Below are 19873 nucleotides of genomic sequence, written 5' to 3'. Positions count from 1 at the left end.
AGCACGGTACCTCGGTGCTATCCTAACAGTAGCATCATTAAGGTGTTATTAGAGCGCCGGGAAAGAGGAGGAAGGGGCGGTGGGAATAATTTACACTTGCCTTTCCAGCATGTGCGAGATCTCAGCTCTTGCTGCTGCTTTTAGACCTAATGAGAGCCTTGGTAGCACACTTAGTGGTGCTTTGACTTTATTTGCACCATGCATGTCATCTGTAGTTTATAAGCCAAATGTCATGGTGGACACTGAACAGTATGAAGGTAACACGTGAAACCTCCTTGTTATATTCACAGTTGATTGTGAATATTTGTAGAAGCTGAAAAAACTAACTTACTGTATTTGTTTATTCCGTGCTCTGTCTGAAAAAGCCTTACGAGGCCACAAAATGTACACCCTTAAAATTGCTGAGTGAAAAATTCGACCGACCCAGGGTCAATTTCACCCAATTTGTTGGGTTGTTTTCTGCAAAAATTTGTTTTGCGTCAAACAACCCAGGAAATGGATGATGAAATCCATCAAATGAAAGTTAAGCTCTACTGGTGTATGCATCAATGAAGTTCTTTCAGAGTCACCCAAGCTGAAAAACACTGAAGTGGTGGAAATGGAACCAATAATATTAAAGAAAAAATTGTTTTGATGCTAGACAGAGTTCATGACTAGCCATTAGCCAAGCGACGGGTCTGACCTGCATCCTTAATGAGGATATGTGCTATTGAAAATGGATGGATCCAACTGCTCTTTGTTAAATACAAAGTGCCTGACCTTTTCCAAGCAGCTCCTATCTGTTACGGATTCTCATTGCGCCTAATTGGCTCTAAGCAAGGAGTTTGTCCGTTTGTTCCAGTAGGCCCCATTTTCCTTACTGGAGTCACGGGGGCCGCTCCATCTGGACTCAATTAACGCTCCCTCGAGTCACTGTGTGACTGGCTTCAGTCAAACCCTAATTCCTGTCAATCCAAGCATCTCCCCCTAATTAGCCCACATTTTGACCTTTTAACACGAGCCCTGCGAGGGATTAGCCCGCATTGTGAACACTTTATGAATAAATAAAAAGGTGTGCAAGCACCTGCCGATGCAATTTGTTCTCTTTTAGCGATGCCCGCGTGGAGGCGTCTTTTGGGTTTGCAATTAGAATAATCTGTCATTCAAAGCCTCAAATGCCATCCCCTCAATACTGCTCAGGAATTCTGATGATCATGCAAAAAAATATATACGTACATGCATCAATTTTCTATAGGGCTTGAAGATGGGCGCATCAGTCAATGTCCAGTCACATTTGTTTATGTAATGTAAAAAAGATCAGATTTAATGGAAAAATAAAATAGCCATAGACAAAGAATTATTCAGACTCACATTCACAGCTTTGGAGTGTTTACTGATTAATTATTCGATTAACTGTTGACCTATTAATCGGCCAGCCGATTTAATCGGGCAATATTACAACATCATATAAAGATGACATTTCTCCATAACATATTTTTTTAATTAATTGTCCAAATAATTGGTTATTGGAAATTTGCCAAATCGAAGATTCGGCACTAGCTTTAAGAACTCCATATCGGTCATGATCTATAATTTGCAGTCTTTATTGGACCTAACATGCATATACCCGGACAAAATATGAAAGCTCCATGTCGCAAACATGCTAACCACGCCGCTACGGTGCTACCTTAGATAAAAAACGATCTAAATTAACGCTCGTCTTTTACAAGGGATGACATGGGAATTGGGGGCAATCCAGTGTAGCGTTCTTCATCTCATGCAGAAAAACAGTTTGGACATTTTGAAAGCCGCTCCGTGCATGCTTATTGTAGGTGACATAAGCTTGAGCGCTTTTTGTTATTCCGTGCGGCTACAGAGCAAAATGAAAGAAGAAAGAAGATATGGAGGCTTTTCTAAGGGTTGTGATGTTGCTTCTTCTCCTGTAATGCATTCTGTCTCTTTTGTGTTAAACTGCAGCATACATCCACAATGATTTTGAATGCTTAATGCAGCTGTTGAAGAGAGAATATATTTTCTCGGCCAGACAGATGATGTGGAATAGGTCAATAGCTGAAAGGCTAAAAAAACACATAAAACAACCTGGTGATTTTTAGCGGCCCAATGCGCCGCGATCCAGCCGTAATGAGGATGCTGTGATGCATCTCCAAGGATTCATTGAGATGAGCAGTTGCCTGCAGGCTGCACGTAAGGTTCGGGTGGCGAGGTCTGGCAGTCACATCATTAGGCACACCTGCTCAGTCTAATGGATTTTTAATGAATTCTGCCTTTGCAAAGTTGATCACGCTCACTTTCAAATTGGAGTGTTTGTCGTTTGCATTACATCATACCAAGAACCGTTTCTAATATTGTTTGCCTTTAAGCATGAGTTACAATTTTTTTTTTTTTGCAGCACCTCAAAAATAAATCAAATACTGCCGTAATGACCAATATTAAAATAAAGTAGTGTTGTATAGCCTTGATTAAAAACAAAATTCAACATTGCACTAAATAATGATGTCATTAAATGTATTAAACAGTTAAATCAAAATGTAATTGAAAAACAAACTGTACCTAAAATAGAACAAAAAGTTCAAATAAAAGTTAAATACAACTGAACTGTACATAGTTAGTCTTGAGAAACACCCGGTTCACAGGATTTCTGTTCAAAGGCAGCTTTTCAGCATTCGTATGCAATTTATAATTAAACTTGTTGCGCTTCTCTAGAGCAGGGGTCACCAACCTTTCATAAACCGAGAGCTACTATCTGGGTACTGATTAAGGCAAGGGCTACCAGTTTGACACACACTTCTGAAATAGCCAATTTGCTCAATTTAGCTTTCACTTTGAGTTATTATTGTCATTTCCAGATCACATGTAAGTGTGATTTTAACAAGAATAGCAAAAAATACAGTCAGTCTTTTTTAGAAGTATTTTTTCATTTGAGCATTTTTGTCCGATCGCGCAACTGCAGCGCACCGCCGAACGCGCAACCGTAGCGGGGCGACCACCGCGCTACCGTGACGTTCGGAAACCGAGGTTTGACTGTAAAATAAATAGATGCAGCTCACTGACGAGTGCCGCTATTTGAGCTAATTTTAGAACAGTCCTGCGGGTGACTTTGTGCCCACGGGCACCGTGTTTGTGACCCCTGCTCTCGAGCAATCCAGAACTGTGAGCAACTTGAAACGTGTACATCGTCTACCCTGTGCATGAGCAACCAGCAGAGGGAGCCTGAGGGTCCGAGCAGAGGCTAAAAGCTTTAGCGGGCTTTGTGAGTAGAGGAGAGTGGGGATGAAAGTGATGCCGAGGGCTTGCTCCGGTGCTAAGCTGTGGCACATCTGGGCACAAGTAAGCTTAAGCTCCGCCCTCCGCACCCCTCATGAGAGTGTTACGAGTGAACATCAGTCAGTGCACATGACAGGAAGGGCTGACATGGAATTTGTCTCAAGGGGCCAGAAGATGCCGCGGCCGAGTTGTATACCATGGAACCTGTGTGCTTCGGAGAAGCGTAGAGGTAAAGAAATGCGTGCATCTGGGTGATTGATTGATTGATTGATTGATTGATTGATTGATTGATTGGTTGATTGATTGGTTGGTTGATTGATTGATTGATTGATTGGTTGATTGATTGATTTGATTGATTGATTGATTGATTGATTGATTGATTGATTGATTGATTGACACTCATTCATTACTCCTGCATGGAGACATTTTTGTATACAGCAGCCAACGAGATTAGGAAAAATAAACCCGTTACAAAAATGTTTAACATAATGCAAACATGACAACTATCCCTCCATTTTCAAAGTAACTGTAATCAGATTACCGTTTTTTCCCATGTATAATACGCACCCTAAAAATGGCATGTCGATGTATAATACGCACCCAAATTTTTTTTTTTTTTAAAGTCCCAATGATGGTCTCACACGCATCTGGCTGTGGTGAAATTTGTCCTCTGCATTTGACCCATCCCCGTGTGGTTTTGATCCATCCCCTGGGGGAGAGGGGAGCAGTGAGCAGCAGCGGCGCTGCGCTCGGGAAGCATTTGGTGATCTAACCCCCCAATTCCAACCCTTAATGCTGAGTGCCAAGCAGGGAGGCAATGGGTCCCATTTTTATAGTCTTTGGTATGACCCGGCCGGATTACTTAAGTCCGTAAACGTAAAATTATTTCAGAAAAAAAATCATCTTTGGGAACAACCAGATGTTATTCTGCCGGTCAGTATCACTGCGCATGCAGTAGCAAACCGTGAGACTCTCAACGGGATCACCAATATTTGAGTGATGTTCCAGTTATTTATCACAATTATTTATTATTATAAAAATAATATATATAATATATATAATATTTTTTTATTTATTATTCACAATCGTCACGGTGATCTTTCTGGTGATTTCTTAACTAGGCTGGATGTATTTTCTTTTAAATAAATAAACTTGACTTTTGTTGGCGTTGATTTCTCCGACTGCCCAGAAAGGCACCACCGCGATCAGTTAGGTTAGGGTAAAATGAAAAGAGAGGAAAGTGACGTTGTAAAGAACCATCCGTGACAAGATTTTCTTCAAAAATTGTTGTACCATGATTTTCTTAAAAAAAAATATATATATATATATATTTTTTTTTTGTACCCATGTATAATGCGCACCCCAGATTTTAGGAGAATAAATTAGTTACATTTTGCGTATTATACATGGAAAAAAACGGTACTCTAGTGAGAGATGTAACGCGTCAATCGTTACCTTATAACGTTATTTGTCATCACTGCATGTGCGTACGTACGTGTGCTGTGTGGAGTGTGCTGACCTCTGTTTTCACGAGGTTGTCTGTTTTCCGTGGCCTTGTGTTCAAATATTCATGTACGATCACGTACGCTGCTGCAAATTAACCTTGTGATCTCCTCCTATATGTGGACCTCAGACGTGTGTGTCTGAGTGTTCGTGTGTGTGTGTGTGGTGTAAATGAGACATCATTTGTGAGTGAGAAAGCACACTTGCATTCTAAAAGGAGATGTGGTTGTGATGTTTTCTTATATCATTAAAGCTCGTGCTGCTTCATTGTACACTCCAAAATGTATATGAAGGTATATTGAATAGAGAGCAGGGACTTTAATACAAAAGTGAGTCTGGTTTCATAATCCTGATATTGCTGTCACCGGCATCTTTGTTTTTTTTTTTCATCAACAATGATGTCGTCTACGTGGTCGTTTCAAGTGATATTTCCCCTGACAAAACCAACAAAAAAAAGGCAGAACGTTTGACTATTGAAATATTGAAATTTCTCGATGACTGTTTTTAATCAATTTGTTTTGCTGAACTACTTTGTACAGCCAATTTATTTTTCACGGTTTTGTTTTCAAAGAGTGGACTTGTAAGTGTAAGCAAAATGATGTCGAAAGCTTAGACTGACTTTTTTTTATCACGGAAGAAATCAATAGCATTTCAAAGCAACAAAAAGAGACGTCAATTAAAATGTTAGTCATCTTCCTTCCTTGGTCACTGGGTTAGTTTTGCATCCACATAAATGGGAAGCAGTCTGTATGTCAAATTAATCTCTTGCATTCAACTCTTTGACTTTTCAATAAGAAAAATATATTCTGTCTTGCAGAGGTGCTCATTCAGAATGTTTATGAAGGCGAAATGCACCGAGCTCATTTATAAAAGCTGCCGAGCGTCCCCAGCTGCCTCAGACGTGCTTCTGGCCTTGCGTTGCCTCTGGGTTGAAACCAGAAGTTCAAAAATGTAATTATTGTTTAAAAATGTCATCGCTAACAGCCAGGAAATATGCAAGTCATACTGATAAGGGAATGGACTTTTGGACAGGTTGTCATGATAGACATGCATACCAAATTTCTGTTTTGCTGGCTTCATGGGCTGAATTTCCCCTTTTTATTGGGTGCTGCCAAATTTTATGAACTTGGTAGAGCTTTCATAAGGGAGATTTATTCAGTCTAAAAATAATAGTGCAGATGCAATTTCAAGAGCTTTGCTCCACCTGCCTAATACTAGTACTAGAGCATGATATTCTGGCATACAGAAGATGACCTTGAGGTATGGTCACAATCAGGATTCACAGGCAGATCGATTGGAAAGGCCGGTCACACCGACATGGAATTTCTCAGCGAGGTGACGAAGCAATTTCTGTTATTACAAAAAAAAAGTCAAAAAATCCATCTTTGCCGTCCTCTCCACCTGTACTTTATTTTCTTTGATGGTCGCTGGTCTCTTCTGCCGATGGCGGATCGAAATGATGTTGATCGGAAGGAGGCGGCGGGGGCGTTTGTTGGTGGGGCCATTGGAGACGGCGTGACAGTGCCAGGGTGGAGAGCATCTATCAGCAGCAGGAGTTAGAGCAGTGGGGATTGAAGGGGAATCTTAATAGTCACCAAGAAAAGAAGAGCAAATCCCAAAGAGGGGGGACACGCTAGATGAGCTGAGGGATTTGGGGGTTTAATCCAAGGAGAAGTGCTGATTGATGGAGGATGAGGCTGAGGAGGAAGGAAGAAGGCTGGGGAGGGAATGCACCGACATCCACTCGCTACTTCTTCAGCTAATGAGATGACATCAATCACTCAGTGGAGCACTAAAGTCAGTGGGCTGTTGTGTGTGTGATGGGGGGGGGGGGGGGGGGGGAGATTTTTGGAGGGTGTCCATCTCCTGTTTGTAGTCCCAGTGTGACGTGGCTGCTGTGACAACTAACTGGCATTGTTACTATGAATGCAGGCTGAAGATGAATAATGGTGGCTGTTATCAGCACACTGTGATCAGCGCTGGAAATGATGAGCAAAGTTTGGGATCGTGCCGTCGCTACAAATGAGTTTTGTTTTGTGAAGCATCATTACACATTTATTTCCCTATTTTGAGTAGGCTTGGAGAAAACATAGATAATGCGTTTTTGTGGGCGAGCACAGTGCTGCCGTGGTTAGCGTGGCTGCTTCACAGTCGAGAGGTTCTGGGTTCCAGTCTTGACTTCCTTGCACATTCAAAAAAATCATGCAGGGTAGGCTCATTGAAGTCTCTGAATTTTTGACCATCCATCCATCCATCCATCCATCCATCCATCCATCCATCCATCCATCCACCCACCCATGTGAGATCATTACAAGGCAGATGTGCGACCTACTAAATAATAGCGATAATGTTTTCCCACAGCTCAACATTTTGAAACATTTTTTTTTCCATCAAATAAACAGCAACATGGAAAATACACCACGGCTTTAACAACAGCTGCAGTATTTGTAAAATGCATGAAGACGAGCAGCGGCAGCAGCAACCTGGCGTGTTTATGGAGTGTATAAAATGCCGCTCGCTAATTTACAATTCCTCACATAGGCTCGGAAGACATTACGGCCCATGCTATATTGCAACGTGCTTCTCCGCTACACTCGAAGTCATTGGTCCTGAAGAAGAGTAAGTGATGATCTCCACCCCATGCTGAGACATTGCAGAGTAAAACGCTGAGTCAGCGGGACAGTATGACCTTCAAGATTTAACAATTATTGTCGCGCTGGGTGCGAATGCGTCATCACGTAGCCGACAAGGTCGTCGCCGCCGGTTTATTTGTGGTAACACATTTTCTCAAGTGACATCCAAGCGACAATCTGTACTATGGACACTTCATCTTAAAGAAGAATAGAGTACTTAGATGCAATTCTTCCAATTTATTTTTTTAGGGAGGCGCATACTTTTGCAGCGCCAGCACAGTGTATTCTAGTGGTTGGCTAAGGCGGGAGGGGTTGCGATTCAAATTTCAGCTCGGGCTTAGAATTACGTTTTTTTTTTTCCAACAAACGCTTTCCCAAAAAAAAAAAAATCCAGAAACACCAAATTTGTTTTTTGGCATAGAAAGGCTTGACTCATTCTTCATTTTCTTTCAGTGGGTTTATTATTGCACCAAAAGTAGGCCAAAATTGCCTATCCCATTCAATAGAAAGTAGTTTAAACGGAATTACAGGCTCTTTGATTTGAGCCATCAAGGAACATATTGCCTCATATCTTTATGTTAAAAAACATTGACCATTCACTTTGAATAGTGTGCAGGTTCCACCGTCCTTTCTATCTGTCGTCTCATCTCGAGTTGCTAAAAAGGTAGTTTTAGTTCTATTATTGATAGAATGGTGTACGGCTAGCAGAGCATAAAAGGTGGCAGAGGACGAATAGTCCAATGGAAGTGTAAAATGCAGCTTGATGAGTTTTATTTGTTGGAGCCCCTCAATCTTTTGCTCAGCTAGTTATTCCCTCTAACTCTTTGCACACGCTTGATCTCGCCGGGATACGGAACAATGCAGGACAAGGTAAACTTTGGCACAATCAATTGCAAGGCTGAATGATTTAGCCCATGGTCTTTTTTTTTTATTTACATATGTATTTATTTTTACCAATGGCAGCTTTTGGCACAAAAAAGGTGCAGGAGATTTTTCTGCTCGAGTCATTTCAGAGACAGCTTTCCTTGCTTAATCCTCCTCCCCCCCTCCACACACACACACACACACACACACACTTTTTTTTTTTTTTTTTAAAAGCCAACCTCATCTAGCTGTGGTCCAGTAAGGCTCATATGGGTTCCTGCCAGGACGTCCAGTACCAGCTGTGACCCCGCAGTATTAAGCAGATGAGCTGTAATGCGTGTGTGGATGTGTGCGCACACACTCATACTTTTGCTCGTGTTTGGCCTGACATTAAAAACTGTTGGGCAAACACAATCTGCACTTGCTCTTTTGACATCATTTTAATGTTTATGGAAATAAAGCAATGGTAGTAAAATAACACTAAAATACTTGTGAGAGTGTTTTTCTACCCCTCAATAATTAAAAACAGTTACCAGGTCTCATAATATGTTGATGTTCCTGCATAAAAAAAAAAAAGGCCAAGAACCACAAAAAATACTATTTGTGCCTCAGTCTCAAGCAAGCAGAGCGGTTTTGTGACACAAACAACTTGCGTAAAAGGGAAGAAACTTCCCAAGGACTAGAAGTCAATGAGGCATGCAAGTGCACGCTACACTAATGAACAAGTAAAAGGACTTTCAGCATCTTCCTCCTACACCGTGGAGGGTTTCAAATTGTTACTTCCGAGCGGGTCGCATCATCTCACTCATCTTCTTCCCTCGGGTGTCTCTCCGGAGGGGCTTTTTGTCTCCACGGGGGAGTCAATAGTGGGGGTGGGGGTGGGGTTCTCACGTGGCCCTTGAGCAGCCCTGCAGAATCTGATTGATCGCAAGGACATGTTGATACGCTCGTATAGATAAAAAGTTGTTCAGCTGAGAGCTAGTATAAATGTCTGTGCTCCTTTGATTTAGGTGTCTTGTTTGTCTGCTGGAAAGAGAAATATGACGTGCGGCTTCACTTTCCGTGTGTCCCCTGGGGGACATAAGAAAGTCACTTGGTCTGGGTGTTATAAAAGTCTTCTGCAACTTTGAGGTTATTTCACGGCTGTGGAGAAAATGTTGTTTGACCATTTTACAGATGCTTTTTGGTTGATTCTGTCTCTTTGTTGTTCATAAAGGAGATTTACTGTCTGAGTGGGCGGGATGTTTTTAGGTTGCCCAAACCTTATAAAAAACATTTGGTGTGAAAAAATGAAGGATTTTTTTTCATTTTATTTTGAATCATTTATTTAATCATTTTTAATAAATTCATTCTACATTCTGAAATTGAAAAATTGGTTCCACATACAAAACCATGTTTTTATTTGGGTTCTGCTTTTCTCTGATCGTTGGGATTTTCCTTTAAAATTTGACGTCAATTTCCAGCTCATTGCCGCATTGATTTTCCTCCTTTGCAGATCCAGCCGTGCATCACAGGCAGAAGACGATGGTGACTGACATGTGCTACCCGGCAGAGATTTCCAGCCTGATGGACTTCGGCTCTCCCGACTGCTCGCTGGGCAAAGGTACACGCTCGCCTCCGGTATAGAACGAGTGAGCCAGAGAGGCGTTGCCTTGGTGACCATGTGTGCGGGGATTTCTCAGGGTAGTTAAAAGAGACAAGAGGGAGGTTAAATCAGGGAGCAAAGGTGTGTGCTGACCACCTTTACACAACACTGCAGGCTTTGGATGTTGTGAGAAAAATCTTTGCAGTTTGACAAAAGGTAATTGCGCTGGAGTTGCATCATTGAAGCTGCTTATTCTTTTCATATTCATAATGATTTCAATGAATTACCAAAGGCTGTGTGATAATTACATTGACAAGCCTGTTATTACAATATGTATGCTCTCCAAGGAGAAAGCATCTTGAAGAGCTATTGATTACGTATCCATAAAGCTTTTGTGTTCATTTCTTTTTACACCTCGTGATTCTGCTATTAGGCTCCGTCGTTCTGGATACAACAGTACAGCTGTGCTAACATATGTTTTATAATACTACCATATTTAGTTGTAACTTTATACATACATACGTATTTGGATCGAGTTTCCTCTGCAGTTCTATTGAGAATAAGCAGCTCAGAAAATAGATGGATGGGTATTGTGATTGAAATCTACTTTTAGAAAATTACAAGAATGTTGTCGTTTGTTAGGATGAGGCGTGTATATAATTTTGAATTGTAAATAAAAAAAATTGTAATATAATAATTTGTTTTGTAATCGATCTATTGTGGCCATAGGAAGCCTACATGATCTAGTTGAGTGCTTTACTAAGTTGATGGACCAGCCAGGACACTTTTCGTGTGGTGTTAGCACTAGCCTTAGTGCTAATGGCACTGTTCGGACCTGATCGCCATTTTTTATTTTTTATTTTTTATTTTTTTCAACAAATCAACAATATGGAATCATGTGACTCAAACAGAGCAGCTTCAAATTAATTTAAATGCTACACTGCCTGGCAATACGGCGATGAGCATCCTCTGTCGTTGCCATGGCAACCCTGCATTACCTTACGTCATGGTGAAGCATCCTTAGATCCATTTATCCATTTTCCACACCGTTTACTGCCCTTCATTTGCTTTTGTTTTTTTCACGTCTCTCCAGTTCCATTTCTCAGCTGCAGGAGACGCTTGAGAGCTGAAAGAAATCAGATTTTTTTTTCCCCCCATCAAATGTCAGGCCTGTGTTCTGCGTGATTATAGCAAATTTTCCAGTTTGTCTCTTCTGTGGCTCTCTCGCTATAATCTCTGTTAAAAATGCAGACTGGCAGTTAAAGGACGAGGTCTTTTTTGACGACTTCTGCAGGCTTTTAAAAGCAAGCGGTAGCCAATGAATGGCACGCCGGTGCAAGGTGTTAAGTCCAAGTGAAGAAAAGGCAGCGAGAAAATGGAAATGTTGCAGCTGAAGAAGTGTCCGAATGAAAGCAATGAGTGCAGATGAGATCGAGTGCTGGAAGGGGATGTTCACTTCTTCTCATTTTGACAAGTGTAGCTATTAAGACAAAAAGAAATTCTGTCTGCTTTTAATGGATTTGGATGGAGTTATTGCAGCAATTTTTACTGTGTATTAAAAACCCCTATGGGGACTTATTATTGAAAATTGACTTTTTATAGGCCTGTAATAGTTGGATCTCTGCACTGCATGCCCACCCATTAAACAAAAACATTGTTGGTGGCATGTTGATTCACCACACAATATGTAGTGCTGCCTCAAGTGAAAATAAATCCCCAAAAGGTTGTCAGATTTAAAATGTGATGCCATAGTCCACATTTTAATTGTAATTGATGGCCCGGTACCACTGCCTGGGGACTGGTGGTCAAGTTGTTCAACCCCTAGAACAATAAAATAAGTTGGTTTGACAGGAAATTGCTGCCTCTGTGATAGAAATGTGACACGCATGTTTTCTTAGTGTGAAAGGTTCCTTTGTTCCATCCGTTCCATGCCGTTTTAGCTGTCGGCCATCAGATGGCATTAGTGGGCCTCTGACTCACCTGGCTTGTTGTCACCTGAGTCTTCAGGCGCAGTTTCAGCTACCCCGCCTCCTCCTTCTTCTTGCAGGAGGGGGGAGGACAATTTTCTGGGTGTGTCCCTCCAAACACACGTAGAACGAGAAAGACGCTCTCAAGGGAGCACTTCCTGTTCTGGGGCGGGGCTTGAGCGGTCGAGCACTCTCACACAGGTGGCATATGTTGTGTATGTTGAGCGTGTTGTCAGTGTGCGTGCATGTTTGCTGTTTGCTCCCACTTGCTATGAGAGCTCACAACAACGGGCCTGACAGTGGAGCCGAGCCGAACCAAGGCCGACAAGGCCATGAGGTCTGACAGGGAGGAGGGCAAGGCCGGTGAGTGACCCACAAGCACACGTCCGGGATTTTTAGTGCGTATGCGGGCATGTGTGTGTGTGTGTGTGTGTGTGTGCGCGTGTGTGTGCGTGTGCGTGTGTGCGTGCGTGCGTGCGTGTGTGTGTGTGTGCGCGCCAAGACTGGAGTAGCTTCAAGTTCACAGTGTCATTGTGAGAATACTGCAGTCTCAGTAGTGGTCAGTAGTGAGGTGGAACATTTGCACTACTTTGGTTTTCCAGAAAATGAACATGTATGTATGATGCCACTGTGACGATGTCATTGAAACATGTATGACCTTAAGAATAACATTTTCGTAATAATTATAAAATAACAACTAGCATAAAATATACCCATACCCCACCCTGTTCCTCGAGGGCCGGTGTGCTGCATGTTTTATGTCTCCCTGCAACAACATCCCCTGATTCAAATGATCAGATTATCAGCAAGGTCTGCAGAAGCTGGATAGTGATCCGGGCATTTCATCATCACGAGAAGGCGAATATCATAGATTGGTTTGGGCCAGGAGAGATCTGCACCACCTTGTTGTCATCATGCGCCGACCTAGATAGTACCTATGGACGACGTGCTTATCTGTTAATCTGTCGCAATAGAATGTAAGCATAGTACGCACGAACGTGGCGGTATGTGGATATGTTGATATGAGCAGGCATAAGCACGCTCGCATCGTTTATGTTGGCTCACGTGGGATTTAAACTTTAATAGACAACATAACAGATATATGTATAATAGTATATACATATGTGTATACAGTAAGCCCTCGCTACATCACGGTTTGTTTATATTAAATTATTGTTGTTTTTAAAAATTGTGTTTGCTAGATTGTACATTTTGTACAAAAAGTCGATATTCCATTTGTGTGTTTTTGTGGCCTTGTTGTTGTAGTCACAACCTCAGATTCCAGATGAATATCAGTAGGACAGATTGTACAGAAAGAAAAGCAAAGGAGAAAAAAAAGAAAAGAAGCAGATTGTATCATTACACTCAGTGTGCCTGTGAGAGTGATGCCGGTGGCGGCTCCAAATATACGTACATGACCACATCATTGTTTAATTTGCACTTTTTAAAAAATATATTTGTATTATATGTAGTCTCTGTGATATGACTGAAGGACTAGTTTTCTGCATAGTAATGCAATAGCATGAACTGCCATGTTGAAATCCTCTCATTCAAATCACATAGCAATAACCTTGATGTCCCTCCCTGACATGCTGATCCACTGTGTTCATTATCCTGTTTGGACCACTCTCTAGTTAATATTTAAAGCCATGTATTGTATACTATGCGGCTTTTATCAGTCTCCGCCGCGCTTATCTCTGTCATAGTTTTTTAGTTTTATTAATTCTCTGAACGCATAATAATCCTCTACTGCCAGTATTAAAAAGAGACTTCACTTCAAACACATGAAAAACACGTTGTGAACACGTCATTTGATACATGTCAAATTTTCATGTAGTAAATGAATTTTTTCTATCTCTACTGTGATGTTTAGCTAGTCAATTAGTTAGTTGGATTATCGGCATTGTAGTCGGTTGGTTTACTGTTGGATTACAGGCGTACTAGTTGGTTGATTGTCTAGCCAGACAATCTGATTACAGAATTACTCTGCTCTACCCATGGCCTTTCCAGTATTTTGAACACGAGTGTTTTTGTGTCATGGGCCTTCATGCGTCACCGTGTAGCATTTTGTAAAGCAGCCTGAAATCTGTGCATCATCTCCACGTCTGGCACGGTGACAGGGAAGAGCGCTTTCCAGATGAAGCATGATCAATGCCATGAGCGCAGCGGTTTAGACCTAACGATTAGCCAATCAGCTCAGAGAAGCGCGACGGATTCCTCTGCCAAACTTTGCCGAGTACATCTGCACAACAGCTTCAGATATGACCATTGGAAAGAAACCATATATCCTTACATGTAAACACTTTGTGGCAATCGCTAGCCACATTTTCGAATATGTTCAAACGTACCCGACGGGCCGTGCCGAGCAAACTTTTCTGAGTTATTCCAGTTCACGCAGGCTCCAATCATCCAAGACTCATCTTTTACCTGGGTGATTCATTTAATCAAGAGTCTATGAGTCTGATCTTGACACTGTAATTAGATGGAGGGCAAAGCTCACTGGACCAGTCATGCTTTTATAATGGAGCACAGAAATAGCCAGCTGCACACACCAGTGCACTCATAAGGTAATGCTGGGGACACCGTGCACACTTAGTGATTCTTAGCAGCCACCAGTTTTTGAATTTCAGACATGATGAGGACAAAAATGGGCAAGTGCAGCTTAACTGCTCTTATAGTGTGTTGTGTACACATGATGGTCAACACAACGTATAACGCATACAAATTATTGCCACAGATGACTTTGACGGTACCAAGATTGACCTAGAATGATCTGTGTGAGACAGTTGGCTCGAAAATAGCCTATAGGCTAGCTGTCATCTTATTTGGTACTTACATTTCATATTTTCGGCGGCAAATAACAAATAATGCTCCTCATTGGCAAAATCGCAAAGTAAAAGCTTCAGGTGGCTTTCTAATCGACAATCCTTTTGTTTCACGTCTCAGTCGGAGACCCCGAGGCTCAGCCTAATTTATTCTACTATTGACATATGTTTTTGTCGTTATGAATATTAAACAGGTTCAACATACACCATTGTCCAGGCCGATAAATCACACCGCAGGTTAACCGTGCTGGTTAATTGTTTTAGAAACATCCAATAATTGGCCTTTGCGGACTTGGTAAAAATGATTCTGCCCATTTATTACTATACTCATAGTTTAAAGTGGGATAGTTTTTCGAGCAGATCCAAGAGAAACAAAATCACTCTTAGCACAGCCCGCAGCAAATGCTAATCACTCAGGATGATTTATGATCAGAAAGGGTGAAAAGGGTTAAATTCATTCCAATTATGGATATCTGTTCATCCCACTTTATGTAACACTTTCTCAGAAGAGGGAAAAAGAGGAGTCTGTTGCTGTGCTCCATCCTTGTGACAAGTCCTCTTATCAACGCAATTTCAAGACTTTTCCCCGTTTGTTTGACGAAACGTCTGCTCTTATCAGCTAATTGCTACTTTAGTGCTTTTCAGCAGTCTACACCCGAGCAGAACATTTGGCTTATTATTGCTTGTTGCGGTTTGGAGTCGACTCTGCGTCCATATGTTGGTGGATTATGATTAGTTATTTTTAACCGTGCTATAATTTATAAGAAAAGTGTGCAATGGATTGATGTTTGCGCGGGAAGTCTAGCTGTGAAAAAAAAAAAAATCTCCCTCAGGTTGTCTTTCCGGATCTGACAAAAGAAGACTAATCCCAGCAATTATAACTGCTTTGACTATTAATTCTCTGCAATATTGTAATTCGTTGTTCCCCTGATGCCTTGCGTACTTGTATAGACGGCTCAGTTGTTTTTATTTTTCTTTGCAAAGGAATGAAAACTGTTATCGCTCTCGTTGCTTTGAAAGCTTGTGCGTTTAATTCAGGCAGGCTGAAGCCATTAAACCGTCAAAGCGTAGGGAAAAAATAAAAAATAGAAAATACAAATATATATATATATATATATATATATATATATATATATATATATATATATATATATATATATATATATATTTTTTTTTTTTTCTTTTCTTATATATATATATTTATTTATTTATTTCCCCTACGCTTTGGCGTATGTATAAATAAAACATCTTTTCTAAGCACAATCATACGATGACATTGAAGTAGGAAAATGTAAATTTTAGCACATCAGCATCAATTTGATTATGTGCTTCAATACTTCACCGGGAATAAAAATAATACCCCCTAGCTTTTCTTGAAGCCAATCACTTTGCCACTTGCTCTCCTTTAAGAGTGTGTGTATCTGTTTGTGTGATCTTATCACAAGGCAAAGCAGCGAAGAGCTGCTCCCGGCCAGTTTGATGGACACTTTAATAAGAAGCAAGGCTGAGAGGTTAATTGAACGGGCGGGCTAACGAGTAAAGGGAGGCAGAGCGACCTGGTGTTCTGCGGGAGGAGGATCTTCACGGCCTGACGGAGGATCAGAGGCATGTGAGCTAACTTGATAAGAGTGTGTTCAAAAGGCTTTGCTCTGTTTCAATTGCTCTTGAACAAAGAGACTGCAGTGAATGAAATGACTCTTTTCAAATCTCACTCAGTCCAACTTGTGACATGTTGACGTCATGCGCTGTCCACTGAGCCTCATTGTAAAATCTGCCTCTAATGGATAATGTTTTTATTCACACCAGTACTGGAAGTCTAATTGATATTGTGTGGCTCCTTCTGGGGTCTGGGCCTTGGCCATGGCCACCGGGGGCAGTATAGTAAAGACATAAAGTAGTTGTTCGTCACAACGGATGAAGCAAGATTCTGTATCTCTCTCTCGTTAGTTGGTTTGCTCTCATGGCCGAACTGTATGTGTAATATTTGTGATTTTTTCAAATTTCTATTGTAATTTACTATCATATGGGAGCAGATAGAAGTTATTGCAAGATGCCCAGTGTGATTATTGTATTTTATATTCCATTGTTTGTGTGTCATTATTTCATTTTATTCCTTTTCATTTTATCCACTCAACTTTAAACACTGTAAAGTTGCACATGGGTATTAAAAGCAGCCTATGGGCTCCCCTCAGCAAGTAAAGGCTATCCTGTAGGTAAACAAATCAGGAAGTGGATTTAGCCTTCGGGGCTACATGGGACTCCTGCATCTGCGGACCTCTGTGGTCATACTGCAGGCCCCTCTAACTTGAACAAACACTGACTTCCTGCTTGCAGTTTTTTTTGTGGTCGAGTGTTCCCAAACCAACTGAAAGCTTTTACAAGTCTTTTTGAGCATCTGCAGCTGCACTTGGAAAAGAGCCCACTGTACTATATCCTGCCATCATTCCAACTGTGTCCTCTGGCAGTCTTAATGGTTACAGGGGAACTTTGGATTTCAGGAGCAAACCAGCACAAGACTGTCGTTTATTGGAATACTCTTGTCACATATAAAGTACAAATAGTTGTCAGTCTTTTTGTTTTTCTATGGCTTGTCAAACGTGCCCACCAGGTCCTGCGTCCTGTCATTCCTGTTTGTTTGACTGTTTTCCTTGAGGCCTGGCATGGTGTTATATTACTAAGGAAAGCATTCAGCACTCTGGGATGAGCCTATCATGTATCTTTCCCTCCATCCATCCTATAAAACTCTTGAAGAGCTCATGATCCAAAAAGCTTGCGACATTATGTGACAACAGGCACACGAGATTCTGCATTATGTGTAACACCCCATTTTCTTTGGCCAGTCAATAAAATCATAAGAGACTTACCAGACTTACTCACGCGCAGAATCAGTTGATTCTGTACCACTTCAACTCCAAAGTTGACTCAGTCCTTTTCCGTCTTGTTTGCCCCCAGTGTTGTTGCACGAGGAGGTGGCCCAGCTTCAGGAGGAGGTACACCTACTACGGCAAATGAAGGACATGCTGGGCAAAGACCTGCACGAGGAGTCCCAAGGAGGAGGAACCCCAGGCCTGCTCTCCACAGCCGAGCTCCACGTCCAGCTGGGTGACAAGGAGCAGGAGCTGGACCACGCCAAGGAGGCCTTACAAGGTCAGATACCCTATTTCCAGTTGAGCTTTTTTCATGGTTTTTCTGTTTTTGTGTTGTGCAGGGTGATCATGATCATGAGTAACTTGCAAAAGAAAGATCGCATTATGATCAGGACACATACTGACTGAGCATCTGCTGGATATTTTTAGTTGTATTCATTTCTGTTGTACAAGTTGATGTTGAGCACTAACATTGGTAAATAATTCAGTAAATATGAATAAAGGGGTCCAATCCCATTTATGATATGGCATGAACATTGCCCACTGTTGTAGTTATTTTAATAAGAGGATAGAGAGGAGATTGTTATTATTTATTAATTTTTTATGAATTCTTTTGGTCGTTGTTTGATATAGCGTCCTTGCTTGGAAATATGAATGCAGTGTTAATGCAAACTGTTGTATGATGCAGCAATTATCCTCCATTGTTTTCTAAGATGATGCATTATGTAACACGGCAGCTGTTACCCGTTTTTAGCTGAGTTTCAATTTAATGAAGCAACCGCGTTTATCTCATTCTGGATGATGATCTGTCAGATGTGTTGTGTAACAATCACTGAACAGGTTTGGAATCCCGAGTGTGTGAAATATGAATGGGACGCGAGCGTTGACAGCTCGGAATGCTGGGCGGGTGCAAGTGTGCGACACGTGCGTTGAAGGTTGTTTCCTCGTAAGACAAGTGCAAGGGGATACAGTTCATGTCCAAATCCTTGTTTACTGAATCTTCTCAGATGTTCACATATGATACCAACGTAGCAGCTTGTTTACAGTGCCCTCTGGTGGCTTTCAGATAAATTTTTTGGGGGTGATTTGTGAGCAGTATCAAAAAATCATCATAATAATACTCACATTTGATTTCAGAGCGTTTCATTTAAAGATAAATGTACATGTAGAATGACTCATTGAATGTTCCATTACAGCCATGAAAGCCGACCGTAAACGTCTAAAAGGGGAGAAAAGCGATTTGGTGAGTCAGATGCAGCAGCTGTACACAACACTGGAGAGCCGAGAAGACCAGCTCCGAGAATTCATACGCAACTACGACCAGCACCGAAAGGTTTGCGTGACTCGAAAATTCTGCAGAATGGAATGAAACAAACAATATTTACAATATTCTGTTGATCATTTTTTTCCTGCAGTTTTTAAGTAATATTCATTTAGCTGTCTGGCTGAGTAGGAGCAGCATCACGCCATTGACGCATCAAAGTGACCATTGGCTGCGTTTGTTGTTGCAGGAGAGTGAGGATGCAGTGAGAGTGCTCGCCAAGGAGAAGGATGTGCTGGAGAGGGAGAAGTGGGACCTGAGGCGACAGACCAAAGAGGCCACGGAGCAGGCTAACCTCCTGCGCTCTCAGTTGGACATGAAGGAGAATAGGATCAAGGAGCTGGAGGCCGAGCTCACTATGGTGAGTGAACTCTGGCAAATGTCATTTTACTTGCTGCTCTGGTTTTTATAGTCAAAGTCAAAGTCAGCTTTATTGAAACCCAATTAAAATGAGCTAATTTTAATAGACTAACGTCAAAACAAAATAAAAACTAATGACAATGAAAAATCCCATAAAATAATAAAGTCCAAACAAGATAAAAACTAATGAAGAATCCAGTAAAATAATATAATATAAAATAATAATAATGAAAAATTCTTTTCCACCTTTGACCAGGCCAAGCAGTCTCTAGCCACGTTGACGAAAGACGTTCCCAAGCGCCACTCGTTAGCCTCCACCACCAACGCCGGCTCCACTGAGCCCGTGGTAAACGGCAGTCAGGAGTGGGTGATGCAGGCTGACCTGCCGCTGACCGCCGCCATCCGGCAGAGCCAGCAGACCCTCTACCACGGACACAACGCCGACAGACAAGGTAGCGTCTCCCTCCCTCCCTACCTCCCTCCCTCCCTCCCTCGACAGACACTTCATTAGGTATCACTCATGTTCAAGTTCAGACGTGGGAAAAGTGGTCACACAGATACTTGTGTTAAAAAAAGGCTCAACGTTCACAGACCACACTACCAAAATAACACTTTTCCATATGAAAAAAATGCCACATCTAGTTTGACAAAGTAACTAGTAGAAAGTATTTCTATGTCTTTACG

General features: G+C 41.5%; 1 protein-coding gene across 4 annotated transcripts in view; it reads left to right on the top strand.

Annotated features, from left to right (window-relative positions):
- The window catches only part of kaznb (kazrin, periplakin interacting protein b), a 51684-nt gene that overhangs the window by 29499 nt on the left and 2312 nt on the right, over nucleotides 1-19873 (top strand). For 2 of the 4 annotated variants that reach the window (XM_061291758.1, XM_061291759.1), the window contains 5 exons: nucleotides 9760-9867; nucleotides 17594-17788; nucleotides 18705-18841; nucleotides 19020-19190; nucleotides 19446-19641. In XM_061291758.1, the coding sequence (XP_061147742.1) occupies nucleotides 9760-9867; nucleotides 17594-17788; nucleotides 18705-18841; nucleotides 19020-19190; nucleotides 19446-19641 (807 nt within the window). Of the gene's footprint in view, nucleotides 1-9759; nucleotides 9868-11967; nucleotides 12180-16086; nucleotides 16247-17593; nucleotides 17789-18704; nucleotides 18842-19019; nucleotides 19191-19445; nucleotides 19642-19873 lie in introns of those variants that run through there. The other 2 variants (XM_061291761.1, XM_061291760.1) reach the window with 2 other exon arrangements.

The sequence above is a fragment of the Syngnathus typhle genome, linkage group LG11 (genome assembly GCF_033458585.1).
Source record: "Syngnathus typhle isolate RoL2023-S1 ecotype Sweden linkage group LG11, RoL_Styp_1.0, whole genome shotgun sequence".
Taxonomy (NCBI): Eukaryota; Metazoa; Chordata; class Actinopteri; order Syngnathiformes; family Syngnathidae; genus Syngnathus; species Syngnathus typhle.
The sequence above is the reverse complement of the archived record's forward strand: the minus strand, read 5'-3'. Positions and strand labels throughout refer to the sequence as shown.